Genomic DNA, 25,367 nt, shown 5'->3' with positions numbered 1-25,367 from the left:
ATTTTTAAAAAATATGTGAAATGAGGCACCTGATCCAACCTTTCCCATGGTTCTGATGGAATTTTGAGGGTTTGGAAGGGGAGCTTTTGTCGCTGTGGGAGTGAAATGGATCCAAGTGCTGTTCCGTGGGAATGGGAAAGGATAGAAAGGTGGAATTTGGCTTCTTGGAGGGAATTCTGTGGGATTTCTGGGATAATTTATGGATTTATCACAATGAGGATAATTTATGGATTTGTGGTTGTGGTGAACTGGATTGAGCCCGAGTGGGGAGGGTTCAGAGCCAGGTGTTGGAATTGAGGGGGAATTCAGGTTCTTCACCAGTGGATCGGGAACTTCCAGGGGTTTCCATGGCTGGGAATGGCTGGGAATGGAATGGCAGGAAATTCCATCATTCCCAGACATTCCCACTCATTCCCACCTATTCCCAGCCATTCCCAGCCATTCCAAACCATTCCCAGCCATTTCCACTCATTCCCAACCATTCCCAGTCATTCACAAACATTCCCAGCCCATTCCCACCCATTCCCAACCATTCCCAGTAATTCCCAACTATTTCCAACCATTCTCACTAATTCCCACCCATTTCCAGCCCATTCCCAACCATTCCCAACCTTTCCCAGTCATTCCCAGTCATTCCCAGGTCCGGTGTCCTGGAAAACCCATCCTGGCTGGTGGCCTTGGGGACATCCATGTCCTGTGTCCTGGAAAACTGCCTGGGAGTTTCCTCCTGGCTGGTGGCCTCGGGGACATCCGTGTCCTCCCCTGGCCCAGGACAGCCTGGGGTGGGATTGGCCCCCCTGTCCTTCAGGGGAATTGGTGTCCAAGACCCCCAGGGATAAATTGGGCAATTTCCTGTGGAAATGGGGCTGCAGGGCTGGCCTTGGTGCGCGTGCGGGCTCAGAGGGCTCAGGGTTCCCATGGATGAGCCGCTCCCGCCGTCGCTCCTGCGAGATCCGAGCTGGGAAGGGAATATTTTGTGCCAAAAACCAGGAAAAACCAGCGGTGCTTCCCTTGTGGTGCCATGTCCGCTCTCCGCTGAGGCAGCTCGGTGTGGCCACCAGGAATTCCCTGCTGGCCGCTGAGCAGGAGGAATTTGGGATTCCATCCCAGAAGGAATGGGAGCTCCATCCCATAACGAATGGGAGCTCCATCCCAGGAGGAATGGGAACTCCATCCTACAAGGAATGGGAACTCCATCCCAGGAGGAATGGGAGCTCCACCCCATGAGGAAACCAGGCCTTTTCCATGGATGGAAACCCATTTTTGGATAAAAAATCTCATTTTTTGTGACCTGACTGGGATGATTTTGGGGTAGAGCAGGGTGGGAGCGGTTCCATGGGAGCGGGATGTGATTCTAGATGTCGGGCTTCTGGAGGAGAATCCCAATTCCAGCAGCTGTGGGAGAAGCTGCCACCACATCCTTTATTCCTCCTGCCCTGTCCTGATGCCTTTTGGGGCTGTCTAAAAACAGAGCCAGACAAAAATAAGGGAATAAAAAGTGCTTGTATTTATTAAAGGCCTTCAGGTACAGCTCAGGCAGGGGCTACACCCAAAAATGGACCACGGCTCACGGGTTTTCTCACTTTGATAACTCCGGTCCATTTGCATATTGGGGGTTAATCCTCCAGTTCCAGCTTCAGCTAATGAAGTCATTTACCCCGAGCTTGCTCCCCCCATGTCCCTTTTGTTGATTTTCTCGGGCCTGAGGCAGTGAGGTGTCCTTGATTGCCAGGCCTGGAGAGGAATTGTTGTGTCTGCCCAAAACGGGAGAGCAGCAGCTGACCCTGCGTGTGGAGTTTGGAGTTGTGCACTACAGAACCGCAGGGTTACAAACACACGGAACATAGAAAAGCTCAAAGCCTCAGGCATCAGCTGGTGGCCCCGAGCAGCCCCAGGAGCGCGGGAGGAGCCGCTCTGTCCCTCCCCTCGTTCCGCTGCCCTGCCCGGGCCGGCGCCGCCGCATCCCCCGGCCCGACCCCTCCCGGCCCCGCGCCTCCCTCCCTCCCTCCCTCCCCCCGCGCATCCCGGGCTCCTTCCCGGGGGTTTTAATATTCAGGCCGTACCTTCCACATGAGCAGTGCTGAAGAGCCGGGTGTCGGGGTTTATTGATATCACCCGGGGCCGCGCGGGGCTGTCAGCTGCACATTCAGCCTCCCGCGACCCCCTAAGGTGCGGGTCCTGGCAGCTCTAAAGGAATCCGCACAAAAAAAAAATCCCTTTTTTTGTTCGGCCCAAGGTGAGACAATGCGGGCAGGGCCCTGCTCCAGATGACAGCGCTGATAAAGGAGCGCGGCGCAGGGATATCTTCCTTTCTTCGCGCTCCTTCATTCAATCCTTCTTTCTGTCACTCGCATTCTCTCCTCTCTGCGTTTCCCTTTCTTCTCTTTCTTCTGGCGGCCGCGGCAGGGCCGGGCCCGGGGGTTCAATCGCGGGCGATGTCACAGCCCCGCTCCCGGCGCATCCCGAGCGCGTCCCGGGGCTTCCTGACATGAATGGAGAGCTGGGAGCGATTTCTGGGGGGGAAATGGGCAGGGGAGGGGGGGGGAATGTGGAGAGAAAGGAGAGAGGAGGTGGGAGAAACGCGGGAGGAAAAGTGGAGCTTGCGGCGAGACAGGAGGATGTGAATATCCACATAGAAATATAATTCTATATAGAAATACATAGAAATATATGCATTCATATATAAATATATGGAAAGTGTATAAGAAATTAATAGGATAGAAAATTAATACCCAAATCAAAACCAACAGGGCTCAGTGAGCGGGTGGGGGACAGAAAATCAGATATTCCAAAAATCCTTTGTGAACTTTGCTGCATCCCTGATTTCCCAGCTGGAGCTCGAAAGCAAGGGAGGGGAAGAGGTGGCTCAAGGCCACTGGGATCTGTCCCTGGCACTGGGTCTGTCCCTGGCACTGGGATCTCTCCCTGGCACCAGGATCTCTCCATAGCACTGGATCTGTCCCTGGCATTGGGATCTGTCCCTGGCACCTGGATCTCTCTCCAGGATTGGAATCTCTGGGAATCTTCGGGCATGGTGGGAAGTGCTCCTCCTCCTGCGGGGTGATCTTTGCCCGCCGCGCCTGCCGCGCTCCCGGTGCCACCAGAACTTCACATTTTTGTGAAACTGGTTCCTCTTCCCTGAAACTGAGAGGTCTGGAGGTGTCCGGGCAGGGCCGGAGCAGCAGGGGGGGCACAGGACGGGATTGGGTTAGGTTTAGGCTTAGGCTTAGGCTTAGGCTTAGGCTTAGGCTTAGGCTTAGGGCTTCTGGCAGACCTGTGCCAGGGTTTGGGATGGGAATGTTACACAATCTTATTTAAACTTTTGAAGAAGAAGGACTAGTTTCTGTCCTAAAACTTCTATCTTGCTTTATATATATTACTATATTCTATCACCTTAAACTCTGAGTCTTCTACTATGTGATATTAGACACTTTTATTTAAACTATGCACTAATAATCTTAGTTTTATTATTTAATTTTGGAAGCCCTCTCTACAGCTCCAGGTCAAATGCAGTGTTCTCTTGAGGGTCAGTGCCAGTCAGCACAGAAAGTCTAAAATTCTCAGTAACCAGGGCTCCAACAGGCTGTGGCTCAGAGTGGGATCCCAGCGAACTGGACACCTCAGGGTGTCCCTGGCCCTGGCCCTGGCCCTGGCCCTGGCCCTGCCAGGAGTGGCACGAATTGATGGATGCCAGCCCCAAACTGGATCTGGGCACCCCCAGGGTGTCCCTGTCCCTGTCCTTGCCAGGAGTGGCACGGACTGGGTGAATCCCAGCCCCAAACTGGAGCTGGGCAACCCCAGGGTGTCCATGGCCCTGGCCCTGGCCCTGGCCCTGGCTGGAGCCAAATCCCAGTCCAGGAGTGGCACAAATTGATGGATGCCAGCCCCAAACTGGAGCTGGGCACACCCAGGGTGTTCCTGGCCCTGTTCCTGGCCCTGGCCCTGGCCCTGGCCCTGGCCCTGCCAGGAGTGGCACGGACTGGGTGAATCCCAGCCCCAAAGTGGGGCTGAGCGTGAGGAGGAGCAGCCGTGCCCAGCCCACGGAGCTGCCCCAGGGCCCAGGGGAGCCGTGCCAGGACAAACACAGACAGGGAATGTTCCCCTCTGGTCCTTCCCCCTGATGTCCCAACCCCTGGTGCCGCAGCCACGCTGGTCCCTCGAGCCTGGCAGTGTCCCCTGCAGGCCGGGGAGCCGGGCTGGCATCCCTGTGCCCTACCCTGGAAACCCAGGGATGGTCCAGGATGGGATCCCTGGAAATCCAGGGATGATCTAGGACTGGATCCCTGGAAATCCAGGAATTGTCTGGGATGGGACCGCCCATCCCTCATCCCTGCCCCGTAAATCCAGGAATTCTCCAGGATCAGATAAATCCAGGGGTTATCTGGGATCACATCCCTCTAAATCCAGGGGTTATCCAGGATCAGATCCCTGCAAATCCAGGGCTTATCTGGGATCAGATAAATCCAGGGGTTATCTGGGATGGGATCCCTGTAAATCCAGGGGTAATCTGGGATCATATCCCTGGAAATCCAGGGGTTATCTGGGACTGGATCCCAGTAAATCCAGGGGTTTCCCAGGATAAGATCTCCCACCCCTGATCCAGTGGGCTCTGTGCCTCCCCATGCCCAGCCCTCCCAGCCCGTGGGATGTGTTTGTGCTGCTCCATGAGGAATACTTGTGAGGGACCAGCAGGGCTGGAGCTGGGAAGGGAAGAAAGCAAAACAAAAATAAGGGAAACTCAGAGAAGGCGAGCAGAGCTTCTCTCCTTGTTATTGTTCCTCCAGCCTGGATCCCAGCTGGTTTCCCTTTGCCTCCCACTTTGGGGAGCACTGGTGGTGCCCCTCTTCGAGTGGGAGAGCTGGGAAGGTCTGGGGTCCTTCCTTCCTTCCTTCCTTCCTTCCTTCCTTCCTTCCTTCCTTCCTTCCTTCCTTCCTTCCTTCCTTCCTTCCTTCCTTCCTTCCTTCCTTCCTTCCTTCCTTCCTTCCTTCCTTCCTTCCTTCCTTCCTTCCTTCCTTCCTTCCTTCCTTCCTTCCTTCCTTCCTTCCTTCCTTCCTTCCTTCCTTCCTTCCTTCCTTCCTTCCTTCCTTCCTTCCTTCCTTCCTTCCTTCCTTCCTTCCTTCCTTCCTTCCTTCCTTCCTTCCTTCCTTCCTTCCTTCCTTCCTTCCTTCCTTCCTTCCTTCCTTCCTTCCTTCCTTCCTTCCTTCCTTCCTTCCTTCCTTCCTTCCTTCCTTCCTTCCTTCCTTCCTTCCTTCCTTCCTTCCTTCCTTCCTTCCTTCCTTCCTTCCTTCCTTCCTTCCTTCCTTCCTTCCTTCCTTCCTTCCTTCCTTCCTTCCTTCCTTCCTTCCTTCCTTCCTTCCTTCCTTCCTTCCTTCCTTCCTTCCTTCCTTCCTTCCTTCCTTCCTTCCTTCCTTCCTTCCTTCCTTCCTTCCTTCCTTCCTTCCTTCCTTCCTTCCTTCCTTCCTTCCTTCCTTCCTTCCTTCCTTCCTTCCTTCCTTCCTTCCTTCCTTCCTTCCTTCCTTCCTTCCTTCCTTCCTTCCTTCCTTCCTTCCTTCCTTCCTTCCTTCCTTCCTTCCTTCCTTCCTTCCTTCCTTCCTTCCTTCCTTCCTTCCTTCCTTCCTTCCTTCCTTCCTTCCTTCCTTCCTTCCTTCCTTCCTTCCTTCCTTCCTTCCTTCCTTCCTTCCTTCCTTCCTTCCTTCCTTCCTTCCTTCCTTCCTTCCTTCCTTCCTTCCTTCCTTCCTTCCTTCCTTCCTTCCTTCCTTCCTTCCTTCCTTCCTTCCTTCCTTCCTTCCTTCCTTCCTTCCTGCCTGCCTGCCTGCCTGCCTGCCTGCCTTCCTGCCTGCCTTCCTGCCTGCCTTCCTGCCTGCCTTCCTGCCTTCCTGCCTTCCTGCCTGCCTTCCTGCCTGCCTTCCTGCCTGCCTTCCTGCCTGCCTTCCTGCCTGCCTGCCTGCCTGCCTTCCTGCCTGCCTGCCTGCCTTCCTGCCTGCCTGCCTTCCTGCCTGCCTGCCTTCCTGCCTGCCTGCCTTCCTGCCTTCCTTCCTGCCTGCCTTCCTGCCTGCCTGCCTTCCTGCCTGCCTTCCTGCCTTCCTTCCTTCCTGCCTTCCTGCCTTCCTTCCTTCCTGCCTTCCTGCCTTCCTTCCTTCCTGCCTTCCTGCCTGCCTTCCTGCCTTCCTTCCTGCCTTCCTGCCTTCCTTCCTGCCTGCCTGCCTGCCTGCCTTCCTGCCTGCCTGCCTGCCTTCCTCCCTCCCTCCCTCCCTCTCTCCTGTGAAAATTTACAAAGTTTAATGAAGGGCAATAGGAGAGCAAAGGTTGTTACGAGTGCCAAAACAACGAGTGCCGTTATCTTTGGGATACTCGTTAAACATTTTTTTCTATTCCATCAGTCTGTTGTATATTCACAGACCTTTCTGCAGAGTAAACTCTTTCTCTGAACCAGTTCATGTGTTTTCAGAATGGTTTAGCCTGGCTCCTCCCTGGGTCTGGTTTGTAGAGCATGAGTTTTCCTTGGTTGTGCTTTCAGTCCATTCTCATCAGCCCTGGGTTTTGGGCCTTGGTCCGCACTGGGTTTAGATGGTGAGGGCTGATAATTGGAATACCTGTACAGGTGTGCTCATCCTGTGTTCATTGCGTGTGGTCCCATCCCAGCAGCATTTTAACACAAGCACGCTGATATCAGCTGTTGCACCGAGCTTAATTAACAACAGAAATAAAAGCTGTATCTTTATGATAAAGTTATTTGTGAAAAGCCAATATTTTAATATGCAATATTCAATTATAATATAATATTACTATATAATTTAATATCATTATAGAAATAATATAGTTATAAATAATATACTATATGATTTTAGTTTATTATATAAATAATATAATTATAAATAATATAATATTATATCATATCATATCATCATATCATATCATATCATATCATATCATATCATCATATTATATTATATTATATTGCAATACATTGTATTCTATTGTAATACATTATATTATATGGTAATATATTTTATTATATTTTAATATATTTCATTATATTGCAATATAATCTATTATATTGCAATATATTATATCTATACCACCTCCCTCTCTCCCGGGCTGGATCCTGCGCCTGCCACAGGCACGAGGCCATGAATATTGAAGTGCCAGAGGGGCCTTTTATGGACCCCACAGATGTGCCGGGACTCGGGGCCGGCCCCATCACCTCGGGCCGCTTGAAAAGGCCGAACAAAAGCCTGGAGAGAGAGGGCGAGGGGCGGAGGGGGCAGGGAGGCGAGGAGCAGGAAAAAGTTGAAAGCGAAGAAAAGAGGGCTGGAGTTGATGGATATTCCATCTGTTTGTGTCCAGGGCATTCACAAAGGACGTGGCTCCCTGTCCGCCCTCCCTCCCTCCCCGGCTGCCGCCGAACGGTCGGGATGGGTCGGGTTTGTTCACTCTGGAAGGAGCGGAAAGTTCGGGGGGTTGTGACGGGTGTGGGGACAGGGCAGATCCTCAGGATCAGCCCTGTGGATCCTGCTGTTCCTACAGGATCCCATTTGGGATCAGATCAGCCCCATGGATCCCGTTGTTTCCACAGAGAGCTTCTGGGATCAGATCAACCCCGTGGATCCCACTGCTCCCACAGGATCCCATTTGGGATTAGATCAGCCCTGTGAATCCCACTGTTCCTACAGGATCCCATCTGGCATCAGATCAGCCCCATGGATCCCGTTGTTTCCATGGGATCCCATCTGGGTTCAGATCAGCCCCATGGATCCCATGTTTCCCATAGGGAGCTTCTGGAATCAGATCAGCCCTGTGGATCCCGTTGTTCTCACAGGGAGACTCTGGGATCTGATCTGGGATCAGATCAGCCCCATGGATCCCGCTGTTCCCACAGGATCCCATCTGGGATCAGATCAGCCCCGTGGATCCCACTGTTCCCACAGGATCCCATCTGGGATTGGATCAGCCCTGTGAATCCCACTGTTCCTACAGGATCCCATCTGGGATCAGTTCAGCCCCATGGATCCAAATCCACAGGGAACCTCTGGGATCCCATCTGGGATCAGATCCCTGTGGATCCCTGTGGATCCCAACTGAGCCTTTAACCACTGGACAATTCTGTCTGGAATCCTTTTATATATTTATTGGATGTTATCTAATCTAAGCAGGTATATTAATATAAGTATACTTACATCAGCTATTTTATTAAGCTTAATTAACAACAGAAATAAAAACGATATCTTTATGGCAAGGTTACTTCAACACTACAGGTATAAAATCTATTTTAATGTTTGTGAAAAGCCAATATTACAATATGTATCTATAACAGTGCTGGGAACAACAAAGTGACGGCAGGACAATTCTGCACCGCCTTTTCGGGCTCCTCGAGACCCTGTTTGCACCTGGGTGGGGTTGGTTTGCTCCTGCCCGGGAAAGAGGAGCTGGGAAGGCCGGGAGAGCTCCAGGTCCGGTTTCTGGAGCTGCCGGTGGCAGGTGCAGCTCAGGAGAGGATAAATCCCAATGTTCCTCTGATCCCGGCTCGTTCCGTGTCCTCCTGGGGCAGCAGGAAACTCGGGCTGTGCCATCCCACCTCTCCTGCCCCACAGGCACAGCTTGGGATGGTGGATCCAGGGATTCCTCCGTGCCTGAATCCCAAAGATTCCTCCTTCCTGCCCCGCAGGCGAGGGCCAGGGCAGGATCTCAGCAGTAATCATGGGATGGGTTGAGTTGGGTTGTGTTGTGTTGAGTTGGAAGTTGGGTTGTGTTGTGTTGAGTTGGAAGTTGGGTTGGGTTGTGTTGAGTTGGGTTGAGTTGGGTTGTGTTGTGTTGAGTTGGAAGTTGGGTTGTGTTGTGTTGAGTTGGAAGTTGGGTTGGGTTGTGTTGAGTTGGAAGTTGGGTTGGGTTGTGTTGAGTTGGGTTGAGTTGGATTGTGTTGTGTTGAGTTGGAAGTTGGGTTGGGTTGGGTTGAGTTGGAAGTTGGGTTGGGTTGTGTTGAGTTGGAAGTTGGGTTGGGTTGTGTTGAGTTGGGTTGAGTTGGATTGTGTTGTGTTGAGTTGGAAGTTGGGTTGGGTTGGGTTGAGTTAGGTTGAGTTGGGTTGTGTTGTGTTGAGTTGGAAGTTGGGTTGGGTTGGGTTGAGTTGGGTTGTGTTGAGTTGGGTTGAGTTGGGTTGGGTTGCGTTGGTTGTGTTGGGCTGGGTTCTGTTGAGCTGGATTGAGTTGGGAGCAGTTTAAAATTGATCCAGGTCCATCCTCCTGCCATGGGCAGCGACTCCTTCCACCATCCCAGGGTGCTCCCAGCCCCATCCAGCCTGGCCTTGGACACTTTCAGGGATCCAGGGGCAGCCACAGCTGCTCTGGGCACCCTGTGCCAGGGCCTCACCACCCTCACAGCCGGGACTTCCTTCCCAATATCCCACCTAAACCCCTCTCTGGCAGTGGGAAGCCATTCCCTGTGTCCTGTCCCTCCAGCCCTTGGGAATTGTCTCTCTCCATCTTTCTTGTGGCTCCTTCAGGCCTGTGAAGGTCACAGTGAGGTCACTCTGGAGCTTTGGGATGGTTCAGCCTCCTCTCCAGGCTGAACTATCCCAAATCCCTCGGCCTTTCCCGCCAGAAGAGCTGCTCCATCCCACTGATCCCCATGCACCAGGGCTGGGCTGGATGGAGAGGTCTGGAACAGGGGATCCTCTGTGGGGCTCTCACCTGGGGCTGCTCAGATCTTGCCGGCACCTTCTGAGCGGGTTTTCCTTCCTTCCTTCTCTCATCCCATTAAATCCCAGGCAGCCACCTCCAGGTGGGGTTTATGGAGCATCCCCGAGGCTGCAGCAGCTTCGGGGGGAGTTTGCTGCAGCCAAGTGCAGCACGAAAGGTGTGGCCACAGCCCAGCCAACCCCAATCCCACATCATCCCCAAAGCCACTCCATCCCCAATCCCTCTCCCTCCCCAAATCCCATTTTGTCCCCAATCCTTCTCCCTCCCCTAATCCCATTCTGTCCCCAATCCCTCTCCCTCCCCAATCCCTCTCCCTCCCCAATCCCATTTTGTCCCCAATCCCGCTCCCTCCCCAATCCTGCTCTGTCCCCAGTCCTGCTCCCTCCCCAATCCCATTTCATCCCAAATCCTGCTCCCTCCCCAGTCCCATTTTGTTCCCAATCCTGCTGCCTCCCCAATTCTGCTCCCTCCCCAATCCCATTTCATCCCCAATTCCTCTCCCTCCCCAATCCCATTTTTCCCCAATCCTGCTCCCTCCCCAATCCCATTTCATCCCCAATTCCTCTCCCTCCACAATCCCTTTTTTCCCCCAATCCCACTCCCTCCCCAATCCCACTTTGTCCCCAATTCCTCTCCTTCCCCACCTCTCCCAGTTCGGTTTTAGGGTGGTGCAGCTGGCAGGGAGAGGGAAGAGAAGGGAGGGAAGAGCCGAGGGCTGGCGAGCGGCTCCCGTCCCCTCGCCCCCGTCCATCCCCCGTAATGAATGCGCTCCCACGCTGCCCATCCCAGCTCCCAGCGGCTCCTGCACCGGCTGCGGCTCCTTGTGGAGCATCCCGGGCTCAGGCTGAGCCTGGAGGGCCTCGCTGGGGCCGCTCCCTCCTAATCCTGTTGATTAATTTAACTCCGGGGCCAAGAGGAGCCCAGAAGCTGCGGCTGGAGAGGAGGGAGGTGGAGGAGATGGGAATGGGGACGGGGGACACGGCCAGGCCCTGACTGCAGATGGCTTTTCCTGGTCCCCTCCTCCAGTTCCAGCCTCCTCCTGCTCCTTCCAAACCCCTCCAAAGGGCTCCTGCTCGCTGTTCCCCGAGCTGAACCCAAGATTTTCTCAGGAATGGGACTCTGGGGCCGTAATTCCCACATTTCCTGACGCTGGAATGAGCCCAGGGACAAGGCTTTCCCTGCACTGCTCCAGCCACTCCAGGGGGGTTTATTCCCTCTCCCAGCTCTTCCTGAAGGTGCAGGACTCAGCACTGCCCCACACAAACCCTCAGCAGGTTCACGGGGCCACTTCTCCCCTTGGCTCCCAAAAATTCCCCAGACATTGGAATATCTCCTCGGAACAGCGGGAAGAGCTTCCCTGCTGCATCCCTGCCGCTGCTCCCAGGATGAAGCCTCTGCCTTTTTATTCCTGAAATTACCATTTCTTTCTAAAAGCAAAGAGATTTTGGGCAGTTTGAGCTTTTCATTCTGAGCTGCAGAGCAGTTACTCTGAAAAAGAGATGAAAAAACAATGGGATTGCTCCTAAAAAACCCAAATACAGCAGGATAAGCATGAGTCCTGTAACCCACATGCTTCTCTCCTGGCTGTCTCTTCTCACCTGGTTTTCCCTTTTCCCTTTAGTTTTCCCTTCTCTCCTGGTTTTCTCTGCTCTTCTGGTTTTCCCTTTTCCCTTCAGTTTTCCGTTTTTCCCTTTAGTCTTCCCTCCTCTCCTGGCTTTCCCTCCTCTCCTGGCTTTCCCTTATCTCCTGGTTTTCCCTTCTCTCCTGGTTTTCCCTTTTCTTGTCAGTTTTCCCTTTTCCCTTTTCCCTTTAGTTTTCCTGTTCCTTGCCTTGTCCTGCTGGGAGGTTTTCCCCTCCATTCACTCCCGGCTCTGCTTTTCCCATCAATTTTCCCGGGATGAGCTCCCGGTGGAGCTGCTGCTGGCCAGCCCACAGCTTCCCATCCTTCATCCTTCCCCCCAGCAAGGTGCTGCTGGAAATTTCTGCACCTTCCCCTTTGCAGGCTGCCTGTGCTGAGCAAGGCTAAAACACCACCGGGTCATTCCTGTGGCAAAACTCCCTGGAAATTTGGGTGAAAAATTTGTGTGTCCAATGCTGGCATCCATCGCTCACACAGGGATGGGTTGGGAAAAATGAAGGGTTTGAGTTTGGGGTGAAGCCCCAGCTTTGGGATTCTCCACATCCTCAGAAAATCAATGGCACAGGAGCTTTAGGGGGAATGTGGGAACGGATTGTCCAGGATATTCCAGCTGGTTGGGAATGGCAACGACCTGTGGGGCTGGGAGGTGAGGGAGCTGCTCGTGGGGCGTGCTGGATGTGCCGGGAGCCCAGCCCAGCTGGAAAGCATTCCCTGTCCTTCCCCACATCCCTGCCTGACAGCAGCAGCTGCTCCGGGTGGAAGCAGCTGCTCCCAGGCATTCCCTGGGAGTTTTTCCTCAGTTCCAGCTTTGAGGTCGGGCTCTTGGAGCCGGGCACTTGGCACCAGGAGCTGTGGCTGCTGTTCCCAGCCCTTCCCGGCCCCCGGGGTCACTGGGGGTGGGGGGTGGCTCCCGCTGGCTCTGGCACGGCTGGAAAATGGGGATAGTGCCTGACGGGAGCCGTCGGGAAGCTTGGGAATGCAGAGGTTTATCCTGGCGCTGGTATCGGTTATCTCAACCCTTTTCACCCCAGAATCACACCATGGTGGGGACAGAGGGTGACAATCCCTCATCCTCTCCCGAAACCTCCTGGACAGATCAGGGAAGGGAGCTGGGGGGGTTCCCTGCCCAGGTGAAATTTGGCACACATCCTTTCCCGGCTGGTTTTCCCTGCCCCTGGGGAGCTCTGGACCCCAGAGCGGGATGGGACGAGCAGCCGAGCTCATTTGTGATGGAGCGGCTCCGGCAAGGAGCTTCAGGGAATGTGCTGGAGCTTTCCAGATGTGCCTTTGCTCCTCCAAGGCCCAGATGTGCGGGCTCCTACCTGCCCTGCATCATCTGGGGCCCAGATGTGCAGCCCTGCTGTTCTCAGGCACAGATGTTCCTTCTCCTGGAGACCCCAGACCTTCCCTGGAAGATCCTAAAAAATCCAAATACAGCAGGATGAGCACGAGTCCTGTAACCCACGTGCTTCTCTCCTGGCTTTCCCTTCTCTCCTGGTTTCCCTTTTCTTGTCAGTTTTCCCTTTTCCTTTCAGTTTTCCCGTTCCCTGCCTTGTCCTGCTGGGAGAGAGGACAAATCCCAAAAATCTCATTTAGGAACAAATTCTGGCCACGTGCGGGAGAACTTGGAAAAATTTTAGGATTGTTTTTTTTTGGATCTTTAAAGTGTGGGGCAGGTGCTGCCCCTCTGAAGCCGTCAGGGAATTTCTCACTGATTTGGGGGGAGAAATTCAGAAATCAAAGGGTTTGGATCTAAAAGCTGAACGTGTTTAAGGCATTTAACAGGATGCCAGAGCCCAAAGGAGGGAAAACCTCTCCAAGGAATGTTTTTTTCCCCAAAAAGCAACCCCTGGAGCAGAACTCCCCTGAATCCAGCACCTTCTCTGAGGTCCCACAAGCCCTGGGACATAAAAGGAATTTTGTCAGGAATGCAGAGGCTTTTTGTGGTGATCTCAGTACAAACGAGGCGGCTCCAGGGGACTCTGTGCCTCCCACCCCTCAAACCCCCCAGCAGCTGTCGGGAGCCACAGCTGCAGCTCCCAGCACTGCCAAGAAAAAAAGCAGATTTTTGGGTGATGATAATATAGGAGCTGAACAAAAAAGGGTGAAAAAATAGGCTGGAAAACACGGTTAGAGACTTCAGGGAAATTTATAGTCAGGCTGAGCTTATGTAAGCCCTGCTTTAATCCTAAATTAGCAAAGGTTGGCCCAAAAGAAAAAGGACTTTGCTGTGAGCACGATTTGGTTCTGGCTCTCAGCGAGGCTGGGTGGTTCCTGTGGAAAACAACAGCCAGGCTCGGGAAGGGAAAAAAATCAATTAATCCAGTGAATCCCCTGTTTTCTTGGGAAAGAAGGAAAAGGTGGCAGGGCCAGAGCTGTCCCCAGCTCAGAGGTTTCCCGTGTCCCATTGTCCCTTCTCTGCTGCCCTGGACTGGGGGCACATTTGTGGGCTGAGATCCTCCAAACTCAACATCTGCACCCCGTAGGGAACCCGTAATCCCCACATGGAAGATCTCTGGAACCGGGATTGCTCCAGGAGAGACAAGGTTGGAGTTCCGGCTCCTCCAAAAGCTGCTGAGGACCTGGGGGATATCCATGTGGGGCCTTCTGCTTGATCTCCAGCCTAAAAACATGGAGCAAACCCGGGTTTATTTATTCCAGCTGCTCTCCTGTGGGGTCACCAGAGCCTTGGGAGGCTGCGCCTGGTGCTGGGATCAAGGCAGGGAGAAGGGAAAGGGAAAAGTCCAGGTGGAGGAATTAAGTGACTGATTAAACACTGGGAAAGGACTGGATGGCATCTGAATTCCATAGGAAATTTGGGAGTTGAGGAACTGAGCTGTCTCCTCTGGGCAGCCCAACCTCCAGCAATGCTGAGCTGGAAAGGTTTTTCCCATCTGTGAAAATTCCCAGTTGTTCCTTTCTTTTTTTTTCCTTCCTAAGTTTTAAAAACTGAAACCTTCAAGCCTAACCCTTGATAAAACATGGGAGGAAATTGGGCAGCACAAGTCAAAGCATCATTTGTTGACAACATTTCCGTTCCTGCCTTTTTCGGGGCAAAACGGGCAACTCAGAGACAGGAATTTCCAAGGAAAAATGGAAATAAGCCAAATGCTGGAAGCTCTTTTTTCTGTAACAATTTGAATCAGGGACTATGAGCTCCCCTTTTCCTGCAAGAAGTTTTAATTTTCCAAGGTTTTCTTTGCAATGTGGGGAAAACAGTTGGTAGCAAGTGCTATGAACAGCATAAAACCAGTGGATGTTCTGTCCACGGGACAGAGAAACTGGAGATTCCTCATCCCTGGAAGTGTCCAAGGCCAGGTTGGACGGGGCCTGGAGCAAGCTGGGATGGTGGAAGGGCTGGAATGGGATGAGATTTAAGGTCCCTCCCAGCCGAAACCAGTCTGGGATTCCAGGATTACCATGGCTGCCGAGACAGGGACTGGGATTCCAGGATTCCCATGGCTGGGGAATTGATTCCAGGATTCCCATGGCCATGGAGAAAGGGACTGGGATCCCAGGATTCCCATGGCTGGGGAATTGATTCCAGGATTCCCATGGCCATGGAGAAAGGGACTGGGATCCCAGGATTCCCATGGCTGCAGGATTGAGGCACTGGGATTCCAGGATTCCCATGGCTGTGGAATTGATTCCAGGATTCCCATGGTTGGGGAATTGAGGGACTCCTTTTCTTCGATATTGGGAAGAAATTCCTCCCTGGAATGGATTTCCCAGAGAAGCTGTGGCTGCCCTGTTCCCTGGAGGTGCCCTGGGGCGGTGGGAGGTGTCCGTGCCCATGGCAGGGGGTGGCACTGGATGGACTTCGAGGCCTCTCCAACCCAAACTGGAATATTATTACCGCTGCAATTAATGAAGGAATGGGACCATTTTTGGGCTGATTTATTACTCAGATCAACATTAGCAGGTGTGAGATTTATGAGAGTAAGTAGCCAGTTATAGCTCAAGAGCAGCCACGAGTTCTTTGCTACAAGACAATCTACAACTTTTTAATCTAATGGACAGATGTCACAATGTTTATTTTGTTTTTCTAACTTACCACTTTCACTTAATTTTGCTGCATTGTGGATACTTTTACCTAACAGGCTGTTGTTACACGTATGCACATATTCTAATACATAGAATATAGTTATAGTTATATTCTAATATATAGAATATAGTTATACTTATATTCTAATACATAAAATATATTTATAGTTATATTCTAATATAAAGAATATAGTTATATAGTTATAATAGTCTATTAGAACTTCTAAACTCTAAGCTTAGTCTATTTAATGACACTCCTACGTTAAAAACCCTTCACCATCTTATCAATACAGTTTCTCATTTACTTAAGGCATATTCTTACAACTGTAGAAAGCTAAATTTCTGATTTTTCTGCCTAATGTCTGTGTATTATATTTTTACATTAATCCAGTGTACAGCCTTTTTACATCGATCTAATTTGCATTAATCTAATTAATCTATTTTTACACTAATCTAAGGTACAGCCTTTTTCTAAGGCTGCAGATCAAACCCTTCAGTGCTTGTGGAAGTTCCTGTTTTTCCGATTCCCACACGGGAAGGTTCACGATTCCAAGCTCTATTTTGCTGACTTTGCCGGGCTCTTTCCCCTTCCAGTACTTTTCCCCGTGGGACTGAACCCCCTCTCCCGATGTCCCTCTCCGCAGGGAACCGCCTGGACGAGGGCTCGGACGTGGAGTCGGAGCCGGACCTGCCGCTGAAGCGGAAGCAGCGCCGCAGCCGCACCACGTTCACGGCAGAGCAGCTGGAGGAGCTGGAGAAGGCCTTCGAGAGGACCCACTACCCCGACATCTACACCCGCGAGGAGCTGGCCCAGCGCACCAAGCTCACCGAGGCCCGCGTGCAGGTAAGGCCCGGCCTAACCGCGCGCGGCCCGGCCTAAGCCCGCGCTCCACAGAGTAACCCTGTGCAGCCCCGGCTTAACCCTGCACGTTCTGGCTTACCCTGCACAGCCCAGCCTGACCCTGCACAGCCCAGCCTGACCCTGCACAGCCCAGCCTAACCCTGCACACCCCAGCCTAACCCTGTGTAGCTCAGCCTAACCCTGTGTAGCTCAGCCTAACCCCTCACACCCCAGCCTGACCCTGCACAGCCCAGCCTAACCCTGCACAGCCCAGCCTAACCCCTCACACCCCAGCCTGACCCTGTGCACCCCAGCCTAACCCTGCACAGCCCAGCCTAACCCTGCACAGCCCAGCCTAACCCCTCACACCCCAGCCTGACCCTGAGCACAGCCCAGCCTAACCCTGCACAGCCCAGCCTAACCCTGCACAGCCCAGCCTAACCCCTGCACAGCCCAGCCTAACCCTGTGTAGCTCAGCCTAACCCCTCACACCCCAGCCTGACCCTGCACAGCCCAGCCTAACCCTGCACAGCCCAGCCTAACCCCTCACACCCCAGCCTGACCCTGTGCACCCCAGCCTAACCCTGCACAGCCCAGCCTAACCCTGCACAGCCCAGCCTAACCCCTCACACCCCAGCCTGACCCTGAGCACAGCCCAGCCTAACCCTGCACAGCCCAGCCTAACCCTGCACAGCCCAGCCTAACCCCTGCACAGCCCAGCCTAACCCTGCACAGCCCAGCCTAACCCCTCACACCCCAGCCTGACCCTGTGCACCCCAGCCTAACCCTGCACAGCCCAGCCTAACCCTGTGCATCTTGACCTAACGCCAGGCTCCCCTGCCTAACCTCACACAGCCCAGCCTAACCCCATGCTCCCCGGCCTAAGCCTGCTCATCCCAGCCTAACCCCACTCTCTCTTGCCTAACCTCGTGCACCCCAGCCTAATCCTGCACTCCCCGGCCTAACCCTGCTCACCCCAGCCTAACCCTGCTCTCCCTGGCCTAACCCCGTGCAGCCCAGCCTAACCCTGCTCTGCCTGGCCTAACCCTGCTCACCCCAGCCTAATCCTGCTCTGCCCAGTCTAACCCCACTCTCCCTGGCCTAACCCTGCTCACCCCAGCCTAACCCTGCTCACCCCAGCCTAACCCCGCTCTCCCTGGCCTAACCCCGTGCAGCCCAGCCTAACCCTGCTCTGCCCAGTCTAACCCCACTCTCCCTGGCCTAACCCTGCTCACCCCAGCCTAACCCTGCTCAGCCCAGTCTAACCCCACTCTCTCTGGCCCGGAACGCGGCTGCTCCCTCGCTGCCTCTTCTTCCCAGAGCAAAACCTTTGCTTGAACGGGGTTCAAACAACCCAATCAAAGCAGATCCATCCTGGAAACTCCGGCTGGGATGGGCACAGCCAGTCATGGCATTCCTACCGTTTGATAAGGGTGGTTAATTAGGATTTCTGACTGGTACAATGGGGTGTTCAGTTGTCCCAGGAGCTCACCCCATGTCAGCCCCAAGGGCTTCTTGGCCCTGTTTTCTTCTCAGATTGTGGCTGGAAAACGAAATGTTCTTCTCCTTGGCAATACGGCTCGGCAGCGCTTCAGGGATGCGTTAGGAGGCCAGGGATGCGTCAGGAGGTTAATTCTTGCCCCAATATCTTGGGGAAATGTAGGAAAACCACCAGGAGCTACGTAACTCTGGGATGGCGTCCCACAGAGCTAGGGGAGAACCCAAAGATCCTAAGCCCTTAGAGAGGAGCTGGGAATGAGGCGGCTCCAAGGTGGGAGCCGAGGTCAAGCCCAGCTCTGCCTCGGGTCCCGTCCAGCTCGTCCACATTCCCACGGATTCACAGAGGCCCTCTGCGTTTGGCCTCTCCAGCGGTACCAGCTGCAGGGTTTGCATCCCCGGTGGGACCAGCAGCCAGAGTTTGGCATTTTCTCTTGGAGGCCATCCCTCCGCCTGCCCGGGGGGTTTATTCCCGGCTGGAGCAATCCCACATTTCCCAGCCCGGCCCCGCGGAGCAGATCGGATTTTGCGACGTTTGCAAGTTCCGCGTGTGAATTTTCAGACAAGTTTGGGGTTTTTTTTCCCCCCTTTGGATCTCCGGAGAGCACAACAAGGGCAGGGGGGAGGGTGGGAGAGAGGAGGAGCGGGAAGAGAGGGTTTGGAGCCGGGAATTCTGACATGGACACGATTAATGGCCCTGGCGGGAGCGGCACACAGAGCCCCTTATGTGTCCCACATAAAGGCTGGGCCAGCAGCGTGTGCAAACAGCACCGGGATCGGCAGATCCCGGGATAATGGAATCCCTCGGGAAAGGGGAGGGATTGGGGAATGGGGATTGGGGACTGGGAGGGTTACAGCAGTGAAATGGGGACCCCCGCAGTCCGTGCTCCCAGCAGGAACCCCAGGTGCTGTGGGAGCAGGGAAAGGGCTCTCGGGGCTCTCTCCTGCTGGAGAAACACTCCTGAAATGAGCTTTTCCAGAGGAAAATGAGCTTTTCCAGAGGAAAATGAGCTTTTCCAAAGGAAAAAGAGCTTTTCCAAAGGGTACCGGGCTGGGTTTGCCTGGGGGTGTCGGGATGAGGATGTGCTCACCCAGCAACTGCCCAAGAGTTTTGGGGTTTTCCCCTCTGATGTTTTGAGGTTTTGGGGTTTTCCCCTCATGGGAATGGGGGTGTCCCCCACTCCTGGTTAAGGATTTTTCCCAAAGAATTGTCCAGCACTCCCAGCAGGTGCTGTCACCTCCCTGCAGCTTCCTCCTGGGAAATCCTGGATTTCCCTGGAGGCATCGTCCCTCTAGACTTGGCTGTGGAGACTGGAGAAGGAAATCCAGCACAACTTAGGCTGGCCTGGCTTTGATCTCAGCCCAGGGAGTTCAGAAGTGCGGATTTGGTGGCCGTGTAGGATCAGGGATGTTTGGAGCCTGGGAAAGTGGCTCATTAAGGGAATGAAGCCACCCAGGGTTGGAATGTGTGAATTCCCCCGTTTTGTTTTGCATGGTTTTGCCCTAATTGTGTAGGTGGGCACAAGCTGTCAAGCAGGGGATAGAAAATGGATGTTCCTGCGGTAAATAATGGAAAAAATGGAATTTTGAGGGAGAACAGAGTTTGGGGAACACTGTGGGATGGGCACGAGGGACACTGAGGAGGAAGGGAAGAGTCCCAAAAGGCCAGGGAGAGCACAAACCTTTTCCCAAGGATCTGCGAGAACAGAGGGAGGAAGGACAAGCCAAAAAAAAAGACAAAAATCAATTAATCAATTAATTAATTAATTAAATTTAAAAAGCCTTTTCCCCTTGTCCCAGGCTCCCAATCCCTCCCTGCTCCCAGGCTCTGGGTGAGGAGGCTCCTGCCAGGGCTGTGCAGCAGCTGCTCTCCGAGGCACATTCCTGCTGCCTTTCTCATCCCAGCAGCCTGGCACGGGCAGCTCCTTCCCACCACCTGATTTTCTGCATATCAGCCTCTCGGGATCTGCAAGCATCGCTCAGTCAAGATCTTGTGCAAAAAATAATAATAAAAAAAAAATACCCCCACACACAGATAAACCCACATGGGCGCATCCAGCAGGGAATCTTCCCCCGCCTCGGGGGCTCTCTGCTGTCTTGACTGAGTTTTTAAGCCAAGAGTTGGGTTTGGGGTTAAAAATGGCTCTAAGGCAGCAGGGCCAGCTCAGAGCGAGGGTTCTGGGAGTGTTCACAAGGTTTGGAGGAACAGGACAAGGGGAATGGCTCTGAACTAAAAGAGGGACAGTTCAGATGGGATATCTGGGAGAAATTCCTCCCCGTGATGGGGTGAGACCCTGGCACAGGGTGCCCAGGGAAGCTGTGGCTGCCCCGGGATCCCTGGAAGTGTCCAGGGCCAGGCTGGACGGGGCTTGGAGCCCCCTGGGATAACAGGAGGTGTCCCTGCCATGGCAGGGGTGGCACTGGGTGGGCTTTGAGGTTCCTCCAACCCAAACCACCCTGGGACTCATTCCATGATTCATTCCATGATTCATTCCATGGTTCATTCCATGGTTCATTCCATGGTTCATTCCATGGTTCATTCCATCATTCCATGAAGGGCCTCACCAATGTCTGCCCGTCCTCCTCATCCCTGAGCTCCACGTGTGGGGTGGGGGCAGAGGCACGGAGGGGCTTGTGACCCCAAAGAGGACTGGAGAGCAGCTGCCCCACATCTGGTCCTTGTTCCACTCATCCCCTGCATCACAGCTCAGGGGTGGCTTTCTTCCTGCATCCAATTCCTGCATCCAATTCCTATTCCTAGTCTTATTCCTGTTCCTATTCCTGCATCCAATTCCTGCATCCGATTCCAATTCCTGCATCCAATTCCTACTCCTATTCCTATTCCTATTCCTATTCCTATTCCTATTCCTACTCCTATTCCTATTCCTATTCCTATTCCTATTCCTATTCCCATTCCTATTCCCATTCCTGTGCTGGAATCCCCCTTTGACACTCCCTGGACAATTCCAAGGGGATTTATTTTCCATCTCTCTCTGCCCCTCTCTTGGCAAAGGGCAATGTCCCGAGCACTGCTCGCTCTCCCCCATCCCGGGGCTCCCGTTCCCCTTCCTGTTCCTGTTCCTGCTCCCATTCCTGTTACCGCTCTTGTTACCATTCCCGCTCCTGTTCCTGTTCCCTTTCTCGCTCCAGTTCCCACTCCTGTTCCTATTCCCGTTCCCACTCCCATTCCCGTTCCCATTCCCATTCCCATTCCCATTCCTATTCCCACTTCCATTCCCATTCCCTCTCCCATTCCCGTTCCCATTCCTATTCCCACTTCCATTCCCATTCCCTCTCCCATTCCCGTTCCCATTCCCATTCCTGTTCCCATTCCCGCTCCCATTCCCATTCCTGTTCCCATTCCTATTCCCATTCCCATTCCCATTCCCATTCCCATTCCCGGTCCCATTCCCGTTCCCTTTCCCATTCCCGTTCCCTTTCCCGTTCCCGTTCCCTTTCCCGTTCCTGTTCCCTTTCCCGTTCCTGTTCCCGCTCCCGTTCCCGCTCCCTTTCCCTCAGATCCCGGGATCTGAGCGGGGTTCTGGCCGGGTCACGGCGGCCTTGGGTGTTTGGGATGCACATTCCAGCTTGGGCTTCTGGAGGGATGAGTGATAACGGGTCAATCCCAGGCTGAGCCGAGCCAGGGATGAGCCCGTGTGGATTTCCCTGGGAATTCCGGGGATTCGTCCCTGTCCTGACTCAGGGAATGGCCTGAAGGAATTCTCACCTGTCTGTCCTGAGCTGCCCTTCCCTCCCTCCCAGAAAACAATCCAGGAATGTCCCGGCAATTGGGAATTTACAGGAATTCACTCCGTTCATTTAGCGCGAGCTTTGATTTTGATCTTGGATGTTCCCTGGGATTTTTCACCCGTTCTTGTCATTATCTCACGGATGATGTCAAAGTTTTGATGGGGGGGGGGAAGCCTTAAAAGGGATTTTGTGACAACTTTGAAGCTTTTCTGCCTGGCATTCCTGGTGGAGGGACTTTTCCCCAGAACAATCCATTTCCCATAAACAATGGGGAATTTGTTTGTGGGGTGGTTTTCAGCAGGAAAATCCTTTTGCCAGGAGATTCTTCTGTAGGTGTAGAAATGACCTCTGCAAGCGATGTCGGTGTCACAAAAGCCACCGGGGCCAGCAGCCATGGGGCTGGGGAGCTGGAATCAATCCCTGTCCTGGACAATCCAGTTGTGACTGGTTTTCCCAAAGCTGTTCCGTTTTTAGGGTGGGTTACCAACAACCCTCGCTGCTCATTTCTGTTATTTCACCAGCAGGAAAAGGGAAGTAAAACAAAACTGTCCAAATTATCCACTTCCAGTTTGGAAATTTCTCCTCTGGGAGTGTTTTCCACAAATATTCCCTGGTGCAGAGGGAATATTTCCAAATCTTCTCCTTCTTTTTCCCGGTGTTGTGGTTGAACCAGGGATTGGAGGCTGTGAAATTTAACATCCAAAAAATCAACCAAGATTTCCCCCAAAAAACCCCAAAGGCATCAGCATCACCTGAGGGTGATAAAAAACCTTGGAGAAATTCTGGGATCTGGGAGCATTCCACAGAAATGTGGATTTTTTTGGGGATATTTCGTTCAGGGCTGCAGCACCTCAGCCCCACAAAAGGAATCCCATGGGTGGCTTCAGTGTTGGTTAATCACTGATGTGGTTATTTTTTGTTGTTAGGTAGGTTAGGAGAAAGGTAAAGCAGGTTTATATTTTTAAATTAATAAATTATAAAATTATTAATTAATTAATTAATAACTTATGAAATAATTTATTAATAAACTAATAGATTGTTTTAAATTAATAAATTAATTATTTAGGAATGAAAAGAAAGAGTAATAAGAATTAGAATGAAAGTTTTAGGATACTTTTTTTGTTTCTTTACATTACATTTGCATTTACATTTACCACACCGAGAAATTCCCTTTTCCATGGGAAGGAGCTGCAAGATCCAGTAGAAAATCTTTCCCCACCTGAGCTTCAGGTGAGGAAGAATTGCCTGAATTTGAATTCCAAGCCCCAGCATCTGAGCAGGGAGGGCTGGAGAGGGACTTTGAGCAGGGCCTGGGGTGCGAGGACAGCGGGATGGGAGTGGGGAACGGTGATTCCCCAGAGGAGGGACGGTCTAGGAAGGATTCTGGAAGGAGGTTCCTGGCTGTGAGCTGGGGAGGCCCTGGAGAGCAGCTGGAGATCCCGGGAAGTGGCCAAGGCCAGCTTGGAGCACCCTGGGGTGGTGGGAGGTGTCAAAGTGGGAACGGGGTCAGCATCAGGGTCTGTAGGGCCAGCTTCTTTAGGATGTGTGGGGCAGGGAATGCGTGACCCAGAGGGAGAACTCCACAGCAGAAGGTGCTCCCTGGGGCCTGGTTCCCCTCCTTTGAGGGATGGAGGATCATTTCACTGATCCCAGAGGATCCTCCATCCACGGAACGGGATCCTCTGGGATCAGTAAAACCGGACTTTAGATCAAATCATGGATTCGGTGCCAGGATGGGAACCTTGGAGCTGTTTGTGCTGTCCTGCCTTTCCTTGAGCCCGGGGGAGCCCCTGGTTGAGTCCTTGAGCCCCTGGTGCCCTGCAGGGGTGGGAATGGTTGGGTTTTCCAGAGGCCAAAGCCCTGGAGGAGCCCCAGGCCCTGTTTGTGTTTCTTGGCTGCCCCACCGGGCTGCACCCATTTAGGGCAGCAGGGTCTGTCCCACTGGCCCCAAACCAAACAGGACCTCCCGCGGCTTTCAGGAGCAGAACTCCTACCCCAAAACTTCCTCCCCAGCCAGGGCAGGGACCAAAACCTTTGTGCTCCCCATCCCAAAGCTCCGGTTCCAGCCCAGTAAAGCCCAGTCAGGAGGGTGGCCAAGGCTTCACGGCCCCAGTCTCCCCAGGGACACCGTGAGGTGTGGGAACGCTGGACTCCTGGACGGCCAGGACGGATGGAGACGAGAGATCTCTGAAGTCAGGTCTTGCAATATTGTAACGGGCGTGGGGCCCTGCTCGGAGGTGACGGCCGCAGCTCGTGGCTGGCCCCAGGGAGAGGGCAGGGAGAGACAGGGAGAGAGAGAGGGGTGGTGGGGATGGGAGAGGGTTCCGAGAGAGGGTTCTGAGAGAGGGTTCCAAGAGAGGGTTCCGAGAGAGGGATCCGAGAGAGGGATCCGAGAGAGGGTTCTGAGAGAGGGTTCCAAGAGAGGTTCCGAGAGAGGGTTCTGAGAGAGGGTTCTGAGAGAGGATGCCAAGAGAGGGTTCCAAGAGAGGGTTCTGAGAGAGGGTTCCGAGAGAGGGTTCCGAGAGAGGGTTCTGAGAGAGGGTTCCGAGAGAGGGTTCCAAGAGAGGGTTCCAAGAGAGGGTTCCGAGAGAGGGATCCGAGAGAGGGTTCCAAGAGAGGGTTCCGAGAGAGCGTTCTGAGAGAGGGTTCCAAGAGAGGGTTCTGAGAGAGGGTTCCAAGAGAGGGTTCCAAGGGAGGGTTCCAAGAGAGGGTTCCAAGGGAGGGTTCTGAGAGAGGGTTCCAAGAGAGGGTTCTGAGAGAGGGTTCTGAGAGAGCGTTCCAAGAGAGGGTTCCAAGAGAGGGTTCCAAGGGAGGGTTCCAAGAGAGGGTTCCAAGAGAGGGTTCCAAGGGAGGGTTCTGAGAGAGGGTTCTGAGAGAGGGTTCCAAGAGAGGGTTCTGAGAGAGGGTTCCAAGAGAGGGTTCCAAGGGAGGGTTCCGAGAGAGGGTTCCGAGAGAGGGTTCCGAGAGAGCGTCCGGCCCCCGGGCACACCTTATCAGGGCTTCAGAGTGGGCACGGAACGAGAGTTGGCCCAATGCGATCACAGACCCCTGATGCTTCAGGGGAGGGCTACAGGTGTGGGATGAGCCGCACACTGCGGGGTGAGGCAGAACATTCCCTCTGACCCCTGGACCTGTCTGTAGGTACAGGGCATTGTTTAATTGCCTACAGCTGTGCTGTTGTTTTCCAGTTGTTCAGTGACCAACGTTTGGAATCTCAAAGCTTGTTCTCATCTCAGTGTCCTTTATAGTTTCTGTGTTTTCCGAATCTTTTGCCAGGCAATCATATTTATAAGGCTTTCATCTGTTCATCTATTTCATCTATTTCATCTTCCCCAACGTGGGGGTTCGTGGGGTCAGCATGGGGAGTGTTCACCACAGTCAGAGCAGGCTTTGCTGGGCCGGGTTTTAACCCTCGAGCCACTGAAGCTTTTCCCAAGAGCTTTTCTTGGCAGAGGAGATCTCGGTGGAGGCGCTGCTAAACCTGGCCTGGCTGAGGCAGGCAGCAGCAGGAAATCTGCCCCTCCTGCACCTCCCAGGGGTGCCAGCATCAAAGCTGGCCCTGAAATGTTCCGGTGCAGCTCTTAAAGCATGGAGGTTTGGCTGCCAGGAGAAAAATATTTAGAAAATATTTTTTTTAATTATAATATCTATAATTTATATCAAATATAAATTTATATAAATAGAAAGTAATTTAGAAATTATAATTTATACATAATTTATAAATAATTTAATTTATATAATATATATATGTATTATCATCTATTTTTATTATAATTTATAAATATTTTAGAACTATAAAATATTTATAAAATATTGCCTCTTCCTCACAGCACCCAGTTCTTCCTGGTGTTTGGCACCTTCCCCAAGCCCCAGCTCAGACCCAGGGTTAGACAGGGAAGCAAA

General features: G+C 53.0%; 1 protein-coding gene across 1 annotated transcript in view; it reads left to right on the top strand.

Annotated features, from left to right (window-relative positions):
• The window catches only part of PAX7 (paired box 7), a 119,075-nt gene that overhangs the window by 38,149 nt on the left and 55,559 nt on the right, over window positions 1-25,367 (top strand). The window contains exon 6 of the mRNA XM_053962945.1: window positions 16,021-16,220. Coding sequence (XP_053818920.1) covers window positions 16,021-16,220 — 200 coding nt within the window. The remainder of the gene's footprint in view (window positions 1-16,020; window positions 16,221-25,367) is intronic.

This window comes from Vidua chalybeata, chromosome 22 (assembly GCF_026979565.1).
Source record: "Vidua chalybeata isolate OUT-0048 chromosome 22, bVidCha1 merged haplotype, whole genome shotgun sequence".
Taxonomy (NCBI): Eukaryota; Metazoa; Chordata; class Aves; order Passeriformes; family Viduidae; genus Vidua; species Vidua chalybeata.
The sequence above is the reverse complement of the archived record's forward strand: the minus strand, read 5'-3'. Positions and strand labels throughout refer to the sequence as shown.